We start from the raw sequence: 17,220 nt of genomic DNA, 5'->3' as shown, positions 1-17,220 counted from the left end.
TGCAGTGTACCTACATTAACCCCTTGTGTATTTACAGTGATGCATATCACCACATCCCCTCTTTTTTCATGTTACATATTTCTTGTACAGTGTTAAAGAAAATTGAACAAAATAGGTAGATAAGTGATTTCATGTACAAATCATGATGACAGTAATAATTATACAATACCAACTAATATGTATGAGTCCAAAGTTATTCACCCTGGGTTAACACGGACTGCAACTGGATGCAGTTGTACTGGAAAGTCGACCCCAAACTTAGACGTTGGTTCAATACTATTTATTGAACTTCTGTAACAGTGCACACAGCTTGCTGTGGGTTGACACTCTACTACTCTAAGTGCACTAACTAGACCAGACTAGCTCTGAGCCACATGTAGAAGGTGCTAACTGATATATCCACCCTGACTGTCACTACAGTTGTCACCAGCGGAAAGAGAGAAAGAGCATGCATGTCCTGTCCTTCTATATGGGTAGCCCCCTTGTGGTAGTGTCACCTCTGGGTGTGTCTTGACTGCCCATTGGCCGTGTCCTATCTTACTGACCTATTGGTTGAATATCTGTGTGTCATGATGTCTCTGGTGCTCCCTCTAGTGTTTATTTAGTTGCAGTGTACCTACATTAACCCCTTGTGTATTTACAGTGATGCATATCACCACAAGGTACAGACGGGGTTAGATACAGAGTAAAGCTCCCTCTACACTGTCCCCATCAAACACTCCCAGGGCAGGTACAGCACGGGATTAGATACAGAGTAAATCTCCCTCTACACTGTCCCCATCAAACACTCCCAGGACAGGTACAGCACGGGGTTAGATACAGAGTAAATCTCCCTCTACACTGTCCACATCAAACACTCCCAGGACAGGTACAGCACGGGGTTAGATACAGAGTAAAGCTCCCTCTACACTGTCTCCATCAAACACTCCCAGGACAGGTACAGACGGGGTTAGAAACAGAGTAAATCTCCCTCTACACTGTCCACATCAAACACTCCCAGGACAGGTACAGCACGGGGTTAGATACAGAGTAAAGCTCCCTCTACACTGTCTCCATCAAACACTCCTAGGACAGGTACAGCACGGGGTTAGATACAGAGTAAAGCTCCCTCTACACTGTCTCCATCAAATACTCCCAGCACAGGTACAGCACGGGGTTAGATACAGAGTAAAGTTTGACGTATTCCCCATTCCTGACATGTTGTGTTATCATTCTGCAGTGTGTGGGATGAAGCAGGTGTTCCGTAAACAGCCCGTGAACAGCAGTTCAGTCGAGGGTGAGCGGACATTCATCGAGTGTGAGGTGGAGGCTCTCTCGGGACAGGTACAGTGGGTGAGGGATGGTTTGTTGCTGGGACCAGGCCGTAGCCTTCCAGGATTTCCTCGCTACAGAATGATTGGAAACTCATTGGCAGGTAGGTAACGTGAGCAAGCTGAGCCTGTGTAAACACCACCCGATTGACCACACATCAATACTCATTGCAGACCAAATCATTGCAGTCCATCACATTGGAACAGGAGGCCCATTCAGCCCCCCTTGAGCCTGTCACACAGGAACAGGAGGTCCATTCAGCCCCCCTAGAGCCTGTCACAAGGGATCAGGAGGAGGCCCAATCAGCCCCCCCTCGAGCCCGTCACACAGGAACAGGAGACCCATTCAGCCCCCCTAGAGCCTGTCCCACAGGAACAGGAGGTGGCCCATTCAGCCCCCCTCGAGCCTGTCACACAGGAACACGAGGCCCATTCAGCCCCCCTAGAGCCTGCCCCACAGGAACACGAGGCCCATTCAGCCCCCCCACAAGTCTGTTACACAGGAACACGAGGAGGCCTATTCAGCTCCCCGTGAGGATGTTGTACAGGAACAGGAGGAGGCCCATTCAGCACCCCCCTAGAGTCTGATACACAGGAACAGGAGGAGGCCCATTCAGCCCATTTATCCAATCTGTTTTGGTGGAATATGCATTGAGACGTGACCCAGTGCGGAAAGTGGTGCCTTACAGAGGTGTGAATAGACTCAGTCATTCTCAAACAGAAACCTGTTAACATGGTGTTGTCGGGGGAGGGGGGGGGGGGTCAGAAACTCCAACGATATAAATCTCAAATGCGCAATAAAGAGGGCTAAAAGGGGTCATGAAATATCTTTGGCTAACAGGGTTAAGGAAAATCGCAAAGCCTTTTATTCGTATATAAGGAGCAAGAGGGTAACTAGAGAAAGGATTGGCCCACTCAAAGACAAAAGAGGGAATTTATGCGTGGAGTCAGAGGAAATGGGTGAGATTCTTAATGAGTACTTTGCATCGGTATTCACCAAGGAGAGGGACATGATGGAGGTTGAGGCTAGGGATGGATGTTTAAATATTCTAGGTCAAGTCGGCAGAAGGAAGGGGGAAGTTTTGGGTATTCTAAGAGACATTAAGGTGGACAAGTCCCCAGGTCCGGATGGGATCTATCCCAGGTTACTGAGGGAAGCGAAGGACGAAATAGCTGGGGCCTTAACAGATATCTTTGCAGCATCCTTGAGCATGGGTGAGGTCCCGGAGGACTGGAGAATTGCTAATGTTGTCCCTTTGTTTAAGAAGGGTAGCAGGGATAATCCAGGGATTTATAGACCTGTGAGCTTGATATCAGTGATAGGCAAACTGTTGGAGAGGATTCTGAGGGATAGGATCTATTCATATTTGGAAGAAAATAGTCTTATCAGTGATAGGCAGCATGGTTTTGTGCAGGGAAGGTCATGTCTTACAAACCTAATAGAATTCTTTGAGGAAGTGACAAAGTTAATTGATGAGGGAAGGGCTGTAGATGTCATATACATAGGCTTCAGTGAGGCATTTGATAAAGTTTCTCATGGCAGGTTGATGGAAAAAGTTAAGTTGTATAGGGTTCAGGGTGTACCAGTTAGATGGATAAAAAACTGGCTGGGCAACAGGAAACAGAGAGTAGTGGTGGAAGGGAATGTCTCAAAATGGAGAAAGGTGACTTGTGGTGTTCCACAGGGATCCATGCTCGGACCACTGTTGTTTATGATATACATAAATGATCTGGACGAAGGTATAGGTGGTCTGATTAGCAAGTTTGCAGATGATACTAAGATTGGTGGAGTTGCAGATAGCGAGGAGGATTGTCAGAGAATACAGCAAACTATAGATAGATTGGAGAGTCGGGCAGAGAAATGGCAGATGGAGTTCAATCCAGGCAAATGCGAGGTGATGCATTTTGGAAGATCTAATTCAAGAGCGGACTATACGGTCAATGGAAGAGTCCTGGGGAAAATTGATGTACAGAGAGATCTGGGAGTTCAGGTCCATTGCACCCTGAAGCTGGCAACGCAGGTCGATAGAGTGGTCAAGAAGGCATACAGCATGCTTGCCTTCATCGGACGGGGTATTGAGTACAAGAGTCGGCAGGTCATGTTACAGTTGTATAGGACTTTGGTTCAGCCACATTTGGAATACTGCGTGCAGTTCTGGTTGCCACATTACCAAAAGGATGTGGATACTTTAGAGAGGGTGCAGAGGATGTTCACCAGGATGTTGCCTGGTATGGAGGGTGCTGGCTATGAAGAAAGGTTGAGTATATTAGGATTGTTTTTGTTGCAAAGACGGAGGTTGAGGGGGGGACCTGATTGAGGTCTACAAAATTATGAGAGGAATGGACAGGGTGGATAGCAACAAGCTTTTTCCAAGAGTGGGGGTGTCAATTACAAGGGGTCATGATTTCAAGGTGAGAGGGGGAAAGTTTAAGGGAGATGTGCGTGGAAAGTTTTTTTACGCAGAGGGTGATGGGTGCCTGGAACGCTTTGCCAGCGGAGGTGGTAGAGGCGGGCACAATAGCATCATTTAAGATGCATCTAGACAGATATATGAACGGGCGGGGAACAGAGGGAAGTAGATCCTTGGAAAATAGGCGACAGGTTGAGATAAAGGATCTGAATCGGCACAGGCTGGGAGGGCCGAAGGGCCTGTTCCTGTGCTGTAATTTTCTTTGTTATTTGTTCTTTGATAATCCCCAATGTAGCTGGAGCTCTGAGCTTTCCATTTGGCCATCTTCATTTCACAGATACCTAACCTCTGAACTTTGATCCTGGTCAGGGATATTTAACCTACAGATAGACAACGTACAGCTGGAGGACGATGCATCGTATCAGTGTCAAGTGGGGCAATCAGGAGCGTCTGTGGGAATTATATCTCGTACGGTCTGGCTCGATGTGCTGAGTGAGTATCAGAATGCAGTGGGAAGAAAGACAGTGTTTCAGTGATCGAGAAAGAACCATTCCTCATCATCAGCTGATCTGAACTGCTCACTCTCACTGGGGTACGGGTTCCACGCACACCGACTCTCACTGGGGCCCGGGTTCCACACACACTGACTCTCACGGAGGAGCGGGTTCCACACACACTGACTCTCACTGGGGTACAGGTTCCACACACACTGACTCTCACTGGGGTACAGGTTCCACACACACTGACTCACTGGGGTACGGGTTCCACACACACTGACTCTCTCTGGGGTAGGGGTTCCACACACACTGACTCTCTCTGGGGTAGGGGTTCCACACACACTGACTCTCTCTGGGGTAGGGGTTCCACACACACTGACTCTCACTGGGGTACGGGTTCCACACACACTGACTCACTGTGGTACGGGTTCCACACTGTTGCCTTTTCTGTGACTCTGCTGTAACTTTGCCAATCAGTGAGTTTTCCCTCCTTTCTTTTGGTATCTATATTCTAATGTCAGAGTCGCCAGGTATCAAATGATACCACCACAAGTTTCAACCGGCTATCGATCAAAGAGCCAAACACCAGTTAGTTAGTTCAAGGTCAAGGGTACTTTATTTACACACACAATTATCATGCAACATAAACACTACTAGTTAACTACACCTATCGACTAAGACAACCTGTACTTAACTTCAGGCACCCGGCTTAGGTCAGAGGAACAGTGGCCGTTGTTCGATTCTGAATCTATCGAGTCCGAAGGAGTAACTGCTGCTCAGCTAGGCTCATCCGTCATTAGCAGGCGTTGAACTTGGACTTGCTTCTGGTGGTGTTGCGATTGGAGATGGACGTTGCCAGGGCATCTGGTCTAAAAGAGGTCAAACACATGGTGGACTCTTATGCTTGGGGGTTTTCGCGCTCTTTTGGGCGGTCCTTCAGTGTGGACCCCATTAATTTGGTTATCCCTGATCATTATGTTCGATTTCTAACCAATAAATGGGCGGGGGACTGGATGGCTGGGCGTGTCCCAAGTGGTCACTGACCCCGTTGTTTACGCTTCCCTGGAACAGGGAGTGGCACCGAAATGTCTGGACTGTCCCGGTCGCTCAAGTACCAGTCCTTTGTCTTGGTGGAGATGGGCCATCAAATGCTAATAGACCCATCAAAATGTTAATTGGTCAGAGTTTCGACACCATCTATACTCCTCACTTGCAAATACACATTTCAAGCTCTGAGCCTGCCTGAATCTTGCTTTGTCCATTTTACCCGCTAGGCTTTGCGAGTTTCTCTGTCCCTGGCTCTATGTGGCCATCCCAGATGGCTACAACACGCACTGACTCTCACTGGGGTACGGGTTCCATACACACGGTCTATCACTGGGGTACGGGTTCCACACACACGGACTCTCACTGGGGTACAGGTTCCACACACACGGATTCACTGGGGTACAGGTTCCACACACACTGACTCTCACTGGGGTACAGGTTCCACACACACTGACTCTCACTGGGGTACGGATTCCACACACACTGACTCTCACTGGGATACGGGTTCCACACACACTGACTCTCACTGGGGTACGGGTTCCACACACACTGACTCTCACTGGGGTACGGGTTCCACACACACTGACTCTCACTGGGGTACGGGTTCCACACACACTGACTCTCACTGGGGTACAGGTTCCACACACACTGACTCTCACTGGGATACTGGTTACACACACACTGACTCTCACTGGGGTACGGGTTCCACACACACTGACTCTCACTGGGGTACGGGTTCCACACACACTGACTCTCACTGGGGTACGGGTTCCACACACACTGACTCTCACTGGGGTACAGGTTCCACACACACTGACTCTCACTGGGATACTGGTTACACACACACTGACTCTCACTGGGGTACAGGTTCCACACACACTGACTCTCACTGGGGTACAGGTTCCACACACACTGACTCTCACTGGGGTACAGGTTCGATGCCAAGCTGAACTTTCTGGGCTAGGTTTCGAACCACTGAACACGAACACCAATGAGGACATTCCCTTTGACGCTGGTCTAAATTAAATTCTTGTGTCGAGTGCGCCATGCTGTTTAAATTGCATCCAGTGCATATACACCTGATTTAAAAAAAAAATGTGATGAGCATGTGTGCCTCCATGTGAGTCCACCATGCGTTCGTCCTCTTTTAGACCAGATGCAACCGATTAGCGAGTGAGTTTGAATCACTTTCCTGTCCGTGTGATGTCACTCCTCATCTCGCATTCCCTTTGATGTGTTTGAGATCTAGACTGAGCACTGAGCTGAGGGAGATGGTCCCAGCCCTGTCTGGGGAATGTGCTGTCTGCTTGCACCGTCCCGGCGTCTGGATCCATCCCTGTCTGGGGAATGTGCTGTCTGCTTGGACAGTCCCGGCGTCTGGATCCATCCCTGTCTGGGGAATGTGCTGTCTGCTTGCACCGTCCCGGCGTCTGGATCCATCCCTGTCTGGGGAATGTGCTGTCTGCTTGCACCGTCCCGGCGTCTGGATCCATCCCTGTCTGGGGAATGTGCTGTCTGCTTGCACAGTCCCTGTCTCAGGATCCATCCCTGTCTGGGGAACGTGCTGTCTGCTTGGACAGTCCCGGCGTCTGGATCCATCCCTGTCTGGGGAATGTGCTGTCTGCTTGCACAGTCCCCGTGTCTGGATCCATCCCTGTCTGGGGAATGTGCTGTCTGCTTGCACCGTCCCGGTGTCTGGATCCATCCCTGATTGGGGAATGTGCTGTCTGCTTGCACTGTCCCGGTGTCTGGATCCATCCCTGTCTGGGGAATGTGCTGTCTGCTTGGACAGTCCCGGTGTCTGGATCCATCCCTGTCTGGGGAATGTGCTGTCTGCTTGGACAGTCCCCGTGTCTGGATCCATCCCTGTCTGGGGAATGTGCTGTCTGCTTGCACAGTCCCCGTGTCTGGATCCATCCCTGTCTGGGGAATGTGCTGTCTGCTTGCACCGTCCCGGCGTCTGGATCCATCCCTGATTGGGGAATGTGCTGTCTGCTTGGACAGTCCCGGTGTCTGGATCCATCCCTGTCTGGGGAATGTGCTGTCTGCTTGGACAGTCCCGGTGTCTGGATCCATCCCTGTCTGGGGAATGTGCTGTCTGCTTGCACAGTCCCGGCGTCTGGATCCATCCCTGTCTGGGGAATGTGCTGTCTGCTTGCACAGTCCCGGTGTCTGGATCCATCCCTGTCTGGGGAATGTGCTGTCTGCTTGGACAGTCCCGGTGTCTGGATCCATCCCTGTCTGGGGAATGTGCTGTCTGCTTGCACAGTCCCGGTGTCTGGATCCATCCCTGTCTGGGGAACGGGCTGTCTGCTGTAGAGGGTGCCATCTCTGCTACTCCACTACTGGGCCGATATCTGGGGTTTGAGTATCTGTGTGTGTCTCTCTCCAGCTGGCACTGAAACTTCAGAGGCCAGGGGATGTCGCACTGGGACACTTCCACTGAAGAGAGCACTGAATCAAGCCTGCCGTTTATTCCTAACCGGCAGCCTGAGGCTTATATCACACAGATCTCCAGACCCCTACCAATACCCAGGTGATTCTCTCTCTTGCCGGTGGTGCAACACCCACCCGGTTCCTACTTCGCTAGAGTAGCTTTCCCAAGAGAGAGAATAGGGCACTGCTGTTTATTTCCTAACCAGCAGTCTGTCCTGAGTGAATCGCTCAAGATGACCCTCGATTCTTGAACCCGGAATTAAGGTGAGGAATATTTTAACAATGACTTGGTCAGAGATCGCTGGTGAAAGATTGAAGAATTTAAACGACTCCAATTATCATCAAATCAAGGTTTATTGCAAAACCCAGGTCAAAATCATCAACAGAAGAAAATATAATAAAATCTTATGCTCTAACACAAACTAAGTCTATTCAAAAGTACTATAACGGACACAACGAAAATTCTTATGATTACACAGTTTTTAGCAATAGCACAAGGCACAAAACAAGTTCCCTTCCCCAAAGCCTCAACCACTATTAAAGTCAAGGGAGTTTCGCAAGCTGCTGCAGGGTACTTACGGTCACAGGCTGCAGAGGTCAAGTCAGGGTTGCAGAGGTCGAGCCAAGAACGAAGAGACCCTCAATCGAAACACAGCCCCTTTTATATTGTTTTACCTGGCTTTGTCCTGTGTTCGGCCAGCCCCTTTTGCATTGAAAAGGTAAGGTTTAAAGTTCCCGCTGGTCCCGCCCCCTTTGAGCCGGTCAGAGCTGTTGATTTCCGGGTTTTCCTCCTCCTTTGCGTTGTATCAGTCCAAGTTTAAAGTTCCCGCTGGCCCCGCCCCCTTTGAGCCGGTCAGAGCTGTTTGCGTCTGGGTATTCCTCGCAGGTCCGCTCCTTCCAGCTAGGCAGACCTGCGCGATTTGAATTTGGCGCCGACTCCGCCCCCTCCTTCCAGTGAGTTCCTGCCGGTGGCTTCTGTCAAGATTGGAGTACCTCCCCCAGGTCCGCCTCCAACTTGGTTTTTTCTACCGTCCGCGATTTGAATTTGGCGCTGACTCCGCCCCCTCCTCCCAGTGAGTTCCTGCCGGTAGCTTCTGTCAAGATTGGAGTACCTCCCCCAGGTCCGCCTCCAACTTGGTTTTTTCTACCGCTTATCTTCAAGGGGCTTTTCCAGCGCAATGTACTGAGCCCAGACAGTCTGTTTTTTTAGGATAACAAGGTTAGGCTCTCTTGTGAAGATTTTAAAAAGGTCTTCCAGCTGCTCCGGAGATGGCTGCTATTCTCACCTCGCTATGTTGATGGGGTGTTAATTGGATTCTGCTCTGGTGGAGGCCAGGTCATTTACATCTGCATGGGGCTATGACCATCCCATTGTCCTGCTTGCAGGCAGGCCCCCTGTGTATTCCCGTGCCCCTTTGTCTGTGGTTTGATCTTATCTCGTTGTCTGGCTCCTTCTTCCTTGTAGCTCCTAGGGGGGGGTTTGTAAATACTTATGTCCCTACTCAGCTCAGCGGACCAAGCCTGCTGGGAAATCTGGTTACGTTCTCTTGGCTGAAAAGTCAGTTTACAGTCTCTGAGTTTTATTCTTGGGCAGTTCCAAAAAAAGGCCGAATTGCCCGAACAACTTACACTGCTTGGACAGTCCCCGTGTCTGGACCCATCCCTGTCTGGGGAACGTGCTGTCTACTTGCACAGTCCCGGTGTCTGGATCCATCCCTGTCTGGGGAATGTGCTGTCTGCTTGCACTGTCCCGGTGTCTGGATCCATCCCTGTCTGGGGAATGTGCTGTCTGCTTGGACAGTCCCTGTCTCAGGATCCATCCCTGTCTGGGGAACGTGCTGTCTGCTTGCACTGTCCCGGTGTCTGGATCCATCCCTGTCTGGGTAATGTGCTGTCTGCTTGCACTGTCCCGGTGTCTGGATCCATCCATGTCTGGGAAATGTGCTGTCTGCTTGGACAGTCCCCGTCTCAGGATCCATCCCTGTCTGGGGAATGTGCTGTCTGCTTGGACAGTCCCGGTGTCTGGATCCATCCCTGTCTGGGGAATGTGCTGTCTGCTTGCACAGTCCCGGTGTCTGGATCCATCCCTGTCTGGGGAATGTGCTGTCTGCTTGGACAGTCCCGGTGTCTGGATCCATCCCTGTCTGGGGAATGTGCTGCCTGCTTGCACAGTCCCCATGTCTAGATCCATCCCTGTCTGGGGAATGTGCTGTCTGCTTGCACTGTCCCGGTGTCTGGATCCATCCCTGTCTGGGGAATGTGCTGTCTGCTTGCACCGTCCCGGTGTCTGGATCCATCCCTGTCTGGGGAATGTGCTGTCTGCTTGGACAGTCCCTGTTTCAGGATCCATCCCTGTCTGGGGAATGTGCTGTCTGCTTGCACAGTCCCGGTGTCTGGATCCATCCCTGTCTGGGGAATGTGCTGTCTGCTTGGACAGTCCCTGTCTCAGGATCCATCCCTGTCTGGGGAATGTGCTGTCTGCTTGCACCGTCCCGGCGTCTGGATCCATCCCAGTCTGGGGAATGTGCTGTCTGCTTGGACAGTCCCCGTGTCTGGATCCATCCCTGTCTGGGGAATGTGCTGTCTGCTTGCACTGTCCCGGTGTCTGGATCCATCCCTGTCTGGGGAATGTGCTGTCTGCTTGCACCGTCCCGGTGTCTGGATCCATCCCTGTCTGGGGAATGTGCTGTCTGCTTGGACAGTCCCTGTTTCAGGATCCATCCCTGTCTGGGGAATGTGCTGTCTGCTTGCACAGTCCCGGTGTCTGGATCCATCCCTGTCTGGGGAATGTGCTGTCTGCTTGGACAGTCCCTGTCTCAGGATCCATCCCTGTCTGGGGAATGTGCTGTCTGCTTGCACCGTCCCGGCGTCTGGATCCATCCCAGTCTGGGGAATGTGCTGTCTGCTTGGACAGTCCCCGTCTCAGGATCCATCCCTGTCTGGGGAATGTGCTGTCTGCTTGGACAGTCCCTGTCTCAGGATCCATCCCTGTCTGGGGAATGTGCTGTCTGCTTGCACTGTCCCGGTGTCTGGATCCATCCCTGTCTGGGTAATGTGCTGTCTGCTTGGACAGTCCCCGTGTCTGGATCCATCCCTGTCTGGGGAATGTGCTGTCTGCTTGGACAGTCCCCGTGTCTGGATCCATCCCTGTCTGGGGAATGTGCTGTCTGCTTGGACAGTCCCGGTGTCTGGATCCATCCCTGTCTGGGGAATGTGCTGTCTGCTTGGACAGTCCTCGTGTCTGGATCCATCCCTGTCTGGGGAATGTGCTGTCTGCTTGCACAGTCCCGGTGTTTGGATCCATCCCTGTCTGGGGAACGTGCTGTCTGCTTGCACAGACTCTGTCTGGATCCATCCCTGTCTGGGGAATGTGCTGTCTGCTTGGACAGTCCCTGTCTCAGGATCCATCCCTGTCTGGGGAATGTGCTGTCTGCTTGGACAGTCCCTGTCTCAGGATCCATCCCTGTCTGGGGAATGTGCTGTCTGCTTGGACAGTCCCTGTCTCAGGATCCATCCCTGTCTGGGGAATGTGCTGTCTGCTTGCACAGTCCCGGTGTCTGGATCCATCCCTGTCTGGGGAATGTGCTGTCTGCTTGCACAGTCCCGGTGTTTGGATCCATCCCTGTCTGGGGAACGTGCTGTCTGCTTGGACAGTCCCTGTGTTGGCATCCGCTGACCAGCATCACCGCTTCCCTTGAACCTCATCTCCCCCGCTTGTGAACGATGAAGATCTTTTACAAATTATTTCCACCTTGGATACCTTCCCCAGTCTAGAAACGTATTTATTTTATAAACAATGAACCAATCAAACCATATTTTGTTCGGCAAAGGACAGAGTAAGATGATTCGTCCGAAACTCCAAAGCTCACAACCCAGAGTCACACAGATCAGCAGAGGGTGAATGTGTAAATCCCAGACTGATGAATGACTGGCTTCCCAAAACCCAGACTGATCACTCCGGGCTTCCCAAATCCCAGACTGATCAATGCCGGACGTCCAAAATTTCAGACTAATCAGTGCCTGACATCCCAAAGCCCAGAATGATCACTCCCTGCTTCCGAAATCCCAGACTGATCATTGCCTGGCTTCCCATATCCCAGACTGTTCACTGCCTGTCTTCCCAAATCCCAGACTGATCACTTCCTGCTTCCCAAATACCTGAAAGATCACTCCCTGCTTCCCGGATCCCAGACTGAAAACTCCTTGCATCCCAAATCCCACGCTCATCACTCCCTGTTTCCCAAATCAAAGATCGGTCAATGCCCTCTTCCCAAATCCCAGAGTGATCACTGCCTGGTAATCCCAAGTGAGACACACACAACCAGCTCTCTCCAAGTGAGAGACACACAACCAGCTCTCTCCAAGTGAGAGACACACAACCAGCTCTCTCCCAGTGAGACACACAACCAGATCTCCCCAAGAGAGAGACACACAACCAGCTCTCTCCCAGTGACTCACTCACAACCAGCTCTCTCCCAGTGACTCACTCACAAACAGCTCTCTCCCAGTGACTCACTTACAACCAGCTCTCCCCCAGCGAGAGACACACAACCAGCTCTCCCCCAGTGAGAGACACACAACCAGCTCTCCCCCAGTGACAGACACACAACCAGCTCTCCCCCAGTGAGAGACACACAACCAGCTCTCCCCCAGTGAGACACACAACCAGCTCTCTCCCAGCGAGAGACACACAACCAGCTCTCCCCCAGTGAGAGACACACAACCAGCTCTCCCCCAGTGACAGACACACAACCAGCTCTCTCCCAGCGAGAGACACACAACCAGCTTTCCCCCAGTGACAGACACACAACCAGCTCTCCCCCAGTGAGAGACACACAACCAGCTCTCCCCCAGTGAGAGACACACAACCAGCTCTCCCCCAGTGAGAGACACACAACCAGCTCTCCCCCAGTGAGAGACACACAACCAGCTCTCCCCCAGTGAGAGACACACAACCAGCTCTCCCCCAGTGACAGGCACACAACCAGCTCTCCCCCAGTGAGAGACACACAACCAGCTCTCCCCCAGTGAGAGACACACAACCAGCTCTCCCCCAGTGACAGACACACAACCAGCTCTCCCCCAGTGACAGACACACAACCAGCTCTCCCCCAGAGAGACACACAACCAGCTCTCTCCCAGTGAGAGACACACAACCAGCTCTCTCCCAGTGAGAGACACACAACCAGCTCTCCCCCAGTGACAGACACACAACCAGCTCTCCCCCAGTGACAGACACACAACCAGCTCTCTCCCAGTGACAGACACACAACCAGCTCTCTCACAGTGACAGACACACAACCAGCTCTCTCCCAGTGAGAGACACACAACCAGCTCTCTCACAGTGATAGACACACAACCAGCTCTCCCCCAGTGAGAGACACACAACCAGCTCTCCCCCAGTGACAGACACACAACCAGCTCCCTCCCAGTGAGACACACAACCAGCTCTCCCCCAGAGAGACACACAACCAGCTCCCTCCCAGTGAGAGACACACAACCAGCTGTCTCCCAGTGAGAGACACACAACCAGCTCTCCCCCAGTGACAGACACACAACCAGCTCTCTCCCAGTGACAGACACACAACCAGCTCTCCCCCAGAGAGACACACAACCAGCTGTCTCCCAGTGAGAGACACACAACCAGCTCTCTCACAGTGAGAGACACAACCAGCTCCCCCCCAGTGACAGACACACAACCAGCTCTCTCACAGTGAGAGACACAACCAGCTCCCTCCAGTGAGACACACAACCAGCTCTCCCCCAGTGAGAGACACAACCAGCTCTCCCCCAGTGACAGACACACAACCAGCTCTCCCCCAGTGAGAGACACAACCAGCTCCCTCCCAGTGAGACACACAACCAGCTCTCCCCCAGTGAGAGACACAACCAGCTCTCCCCCAGTGAGAGACACACAACCAGCTCTCCCCCAGAGAGACACACAACCAGCTCTCCCCCAGTGAGAGACACACAACCAGCTCTCCCCCAGTGAGACACACAACTAGCTCTCCCCCAGTGACAGACACACAACCAGCTCTCCCCCAGTGACAGACACACAACCAGCTCTCCCCCCAGTGAGAGACACACAACCAGCTCCCCCCCAGTGAGAGACACACAACCAGCTCTCCCCCAGTGAGAGACACAACCAGCTCTCCCCCAGTGACAGACACACAACCAGCTCCCCCCCAGTGAGAGACACACAACCAGCTCCCCCCCAGTGAGAGACACACAACCAGCTCCCCCCCAGTGACAGACACACAACCAGCTCCCCCCCAGTGACAGACACACAACCAGCTCCCCCCCAGTGAGAGACACACAACCAGCTCTCTCCCAGTGAGAGACACAACCAGCTCTCCCCCAGTGAGACACACAACCAGCTCCCTCCCAGTGAGAGACACACAACCAGCTCTCCCCCAGTGACAGACACACAACCAGCTCTCTCCCAGTGAGACACACAACCAGCTCTCCCCCAGTGAGACACACAACCAGCTCCCCCCCAGTGAGAGACACACAACCAGCTCTCCCCCAGTGACAGACACACAACCAGCTCCCCCCCAGAGAGAGACACACAACCAGCTCTCCCCCAGTGACAGACACACAACCAGCTCTCCCCCAGTGAGACACACAACCAGCTCTCTCCCAGTGAGAGACACACAACCAGCTCTCCCCCAGTGAGAGACACACAACCAGCTCTCCCCCAGTGACAGACACACAACCAGCTCTCCCCCAGTGACAGACACACAACCAGCTCTCTCCCAGTGAGAGACACACAACCAGCTCTCCCCCAGTGAGAGACACACAACCAGCTCTCTCCCAGTGAGACACACAACCAGCTCTCCCCCAGTGACAGACACACAACCAGCTCTCCCCCAGTGACAGACACACAACCAGCTCTCCCCCAGTGAGACACACAACCAGCTCTCTCCCAGTGAGAGACACACAACCAGCTCTCCCCCAGGAGAGACACACAACCAGCTCTCCCCCAGTGACAGACACACAACCAGCTCTCCCCCAGAGAGAGACACACAACCAGCTCTCCCCCAGTGAGAGACACACAACCAGCTCTCTCCCAGTGAGAGACACACAACCAGCTCTCCCCCAGTGAGACACACAACCAGCTCTCTCCCAGTGAGAGACACACAACCAGCTCTCTCCCAGTGAGAGACACACAACCAGCTCTCCCCCAGTGAGACACACAACCAGCTCTCTCCCAGTGAGAGACACACAACCAGCTCTCCCCCAGTGAGAGACACACAACCAGCTCTCCCCCAGTGACAGACACACAACCAGCTCTCCCCCAGTGAGACACACAACCAGCTCTCTCCCAGTGAGAGACACACAACCAGCTCTCCCCCAGTGAGAGACACACAACCAGCTCTCCCCTAGTGAGAGACACACAACCAGCTCCCCCCCAGTGAGACACACAACCAGCTCTCCCCCAGTGACAGACACACAACCAGCTCCCTCCCAGTGAGAGACACACAACCAGCTCTCCCCCAGTGACAGACACACAACCAGCTCTCCCCCAGTGAGAGACACACAACCAGCTCTCTCCCAGTGACAGACACACAACCAGCTCTCCCCCAGTGACAGACACACAACCAGCTCTCCCCCAGTGAGACACACAACCAGCTCTCCCCCAGTGACAGACACACAACCAGCTCTCTCCCAGTGAGAGACACAACCAGCTCCCTCCCAGTGAGAGACACACAACCAGCTCTCCCCCAGTGACAGACACACAACCAGCTCTCCCCCAGTGACAGACACACAACCAGCTCTCCCCCAGTGAGAGACACACAACCAGCTCTCCCCCAGAGAGAGACACACAACCAGCTCTCCCCCAGTGAGACACACAACCAGCTCCCCCCCAGTGACAGACACACAACCAGCTCTCACCCCGTGAGACACACAACCAGCTCTCCCCCAGTGAGAGACACACAACCAGCTCTGCCCCAGTGAGAGACACACAACCAGCTCTCCCCCAGTGAGAGACACACAACCAGCTCTCACCCCGTGAGACACACAACCAGATCTCCCCCAGTGACAGACACACAACCAGCTCTCCCCCAGTGAGAGACACACAACCAGATCTCCCCCAGTGACAGACACACAACCAGCTCTCCCCCAGAGACAGACACACAACCAGCTCTCCCCCAGTGACAGACACACAACCAGCTCCCTCCCAGTGAGAGACACAACCAGCTCTCCCCCAGTGAGAGACACACAACCAGCTCTCACCCCGTGAGACACACAACCAGCTCTCCCCCAGTGAGAGACACACAACCAGCTCTCCCCCAGTGAGAGACACACAACCAGCTCTCCCCCAGTGAGAGACACACAACCAGCTCTCACCCCGTGAGACACACAACCAGATCTCCCCCAGTGACAGACACACAACCAGCTCTCCCCCAGTGAGAGACACACAACCAGATCTCCCCCAGTGACAGACACACAACCAGCTCTCCCCCAGAGACAGACACACAACCAGCTCTCCCCCAGTGACAGACACACAACCAGCTCCCTCCCAGTGAGAGACACAACCAGCTCTCCCCCAGTGAGAGACACACAACCAGCTCTCACCCCGTGAGACACACAACCAGATCTCCCCCAGTGACAGACACACAACCAGCTCTCTCCCAGTGACAGACACACAACCAGCTCTCTCCCAGTGACAGACACACAACCAGCTCTCCCCCAGTGAGAGACACACAACCAGCTCTCACCCCGTGAGACACACAACCAGATCTCCCCCAGTGACAGACACACAACCAGCTCTCCCCCAGTGAGAGACACACAACCAGATCTCCCCCAGTGACAGACACACAACCAGCTCTCCCCCAGTGACAGACACACAACCAGCTCTCCCCCAGTGACAGACACACAACCAGCTCTCCCCCAGAGAGAGACACAACCAGCTCTCCCCCAGTGACAGACACACAACCAGCTCTCCCCCAGTGACAGACACACAACCAGCTCTCCCCCAGTGAGAGACACACAACCAGCTCTCCCCCAGTGAGACACACAACCAGCTCCCTCCCAGTGACAGACACACAACCAGCTCCCCCCCCCAGTGAGAGACACACAACCAGCTCCCCCCAGAGAGAGACACACAACCAGCTCTCCCCAGAGAGAGACACACAGCCAGCTCTCCCCCGGAGAGAGACACACAACCAGCTCTCCCCCAGTGAGAGACACACAACCAGCTCCCCCCCAGTGAGAGACACACAACCAGCTCTCCCCCAGTGACAGACACACAACCAGCTCTCCCCCAGTGAGAGACACACAACCAGCTCCCCCCCAGTGAGAGACACACAACCAGCTCTCCCCCAGTGAGAGACACACAACCAGCTCTCCCCCAGTGAGAGACACACAACCAGCTCTCCCCCAGTGAGAGACACACAACCAGCCCTCCCCCAGTGAGAGACACACAACCAGCTCTCTCCCAGTGAGAGACACACAACCAGCTCTCCCCCAGAGAGACACACAACCAGCTCTCTCCCAGTGAGAGACACACAACCA

The 17,220-nt window shown here is 53.3% G+C and overlaps 1 protein-coding gene across 1 annotated transcript in view; it reads left to right on the top strand.

Annotated features, from left to right (window-relative positions):
- Nucleotides 1-1,227: 1,227 nt before the first annotated feature.
- LOC140387055 (nephrin-like) overlaps nucleotides 1,228-17,220 on the top strand; it is a 196,534-nt gene continuing 180,541 nt past the window's right edge. Inside the window, exons 1-2 of the mRNA XM_072470066.1 lie at nucleotides 1,228-1,414; nucleotides 4,091-4,213. Of these exons, the coding sequence (XP_072326167.1) occupies nucleotides 1,228-1,414; nucleotides 4,091-4,213 (310 nt within the window). The remainder of the gene's footprint in view (nucleotides 1,415-4,090; nucleotides 4,214-17,220) is intronic.

Source organism: Scyliorhinus torazame, chromosome 12 (genome assembly GCF_047496885.1).
Source record: "Scyliorhinus torazame isolate Kashiwa2021f chromosome 12, sScyTor2.1, whole genome shotgun sequence".
NCBI classification, from domain to species: Eukaryota; Metazoa; Chordata; class Chondrichthyes; order Carcharhiniformes; family Scyliorhinidae; genus Scyliorhinus; species Scyliorhinus torazame.
The sequence above is the reverse complement of the archived record's forward strand: the minus strand, read 5'-3'. Positions and strand labels throughout refer to the sequence as shown.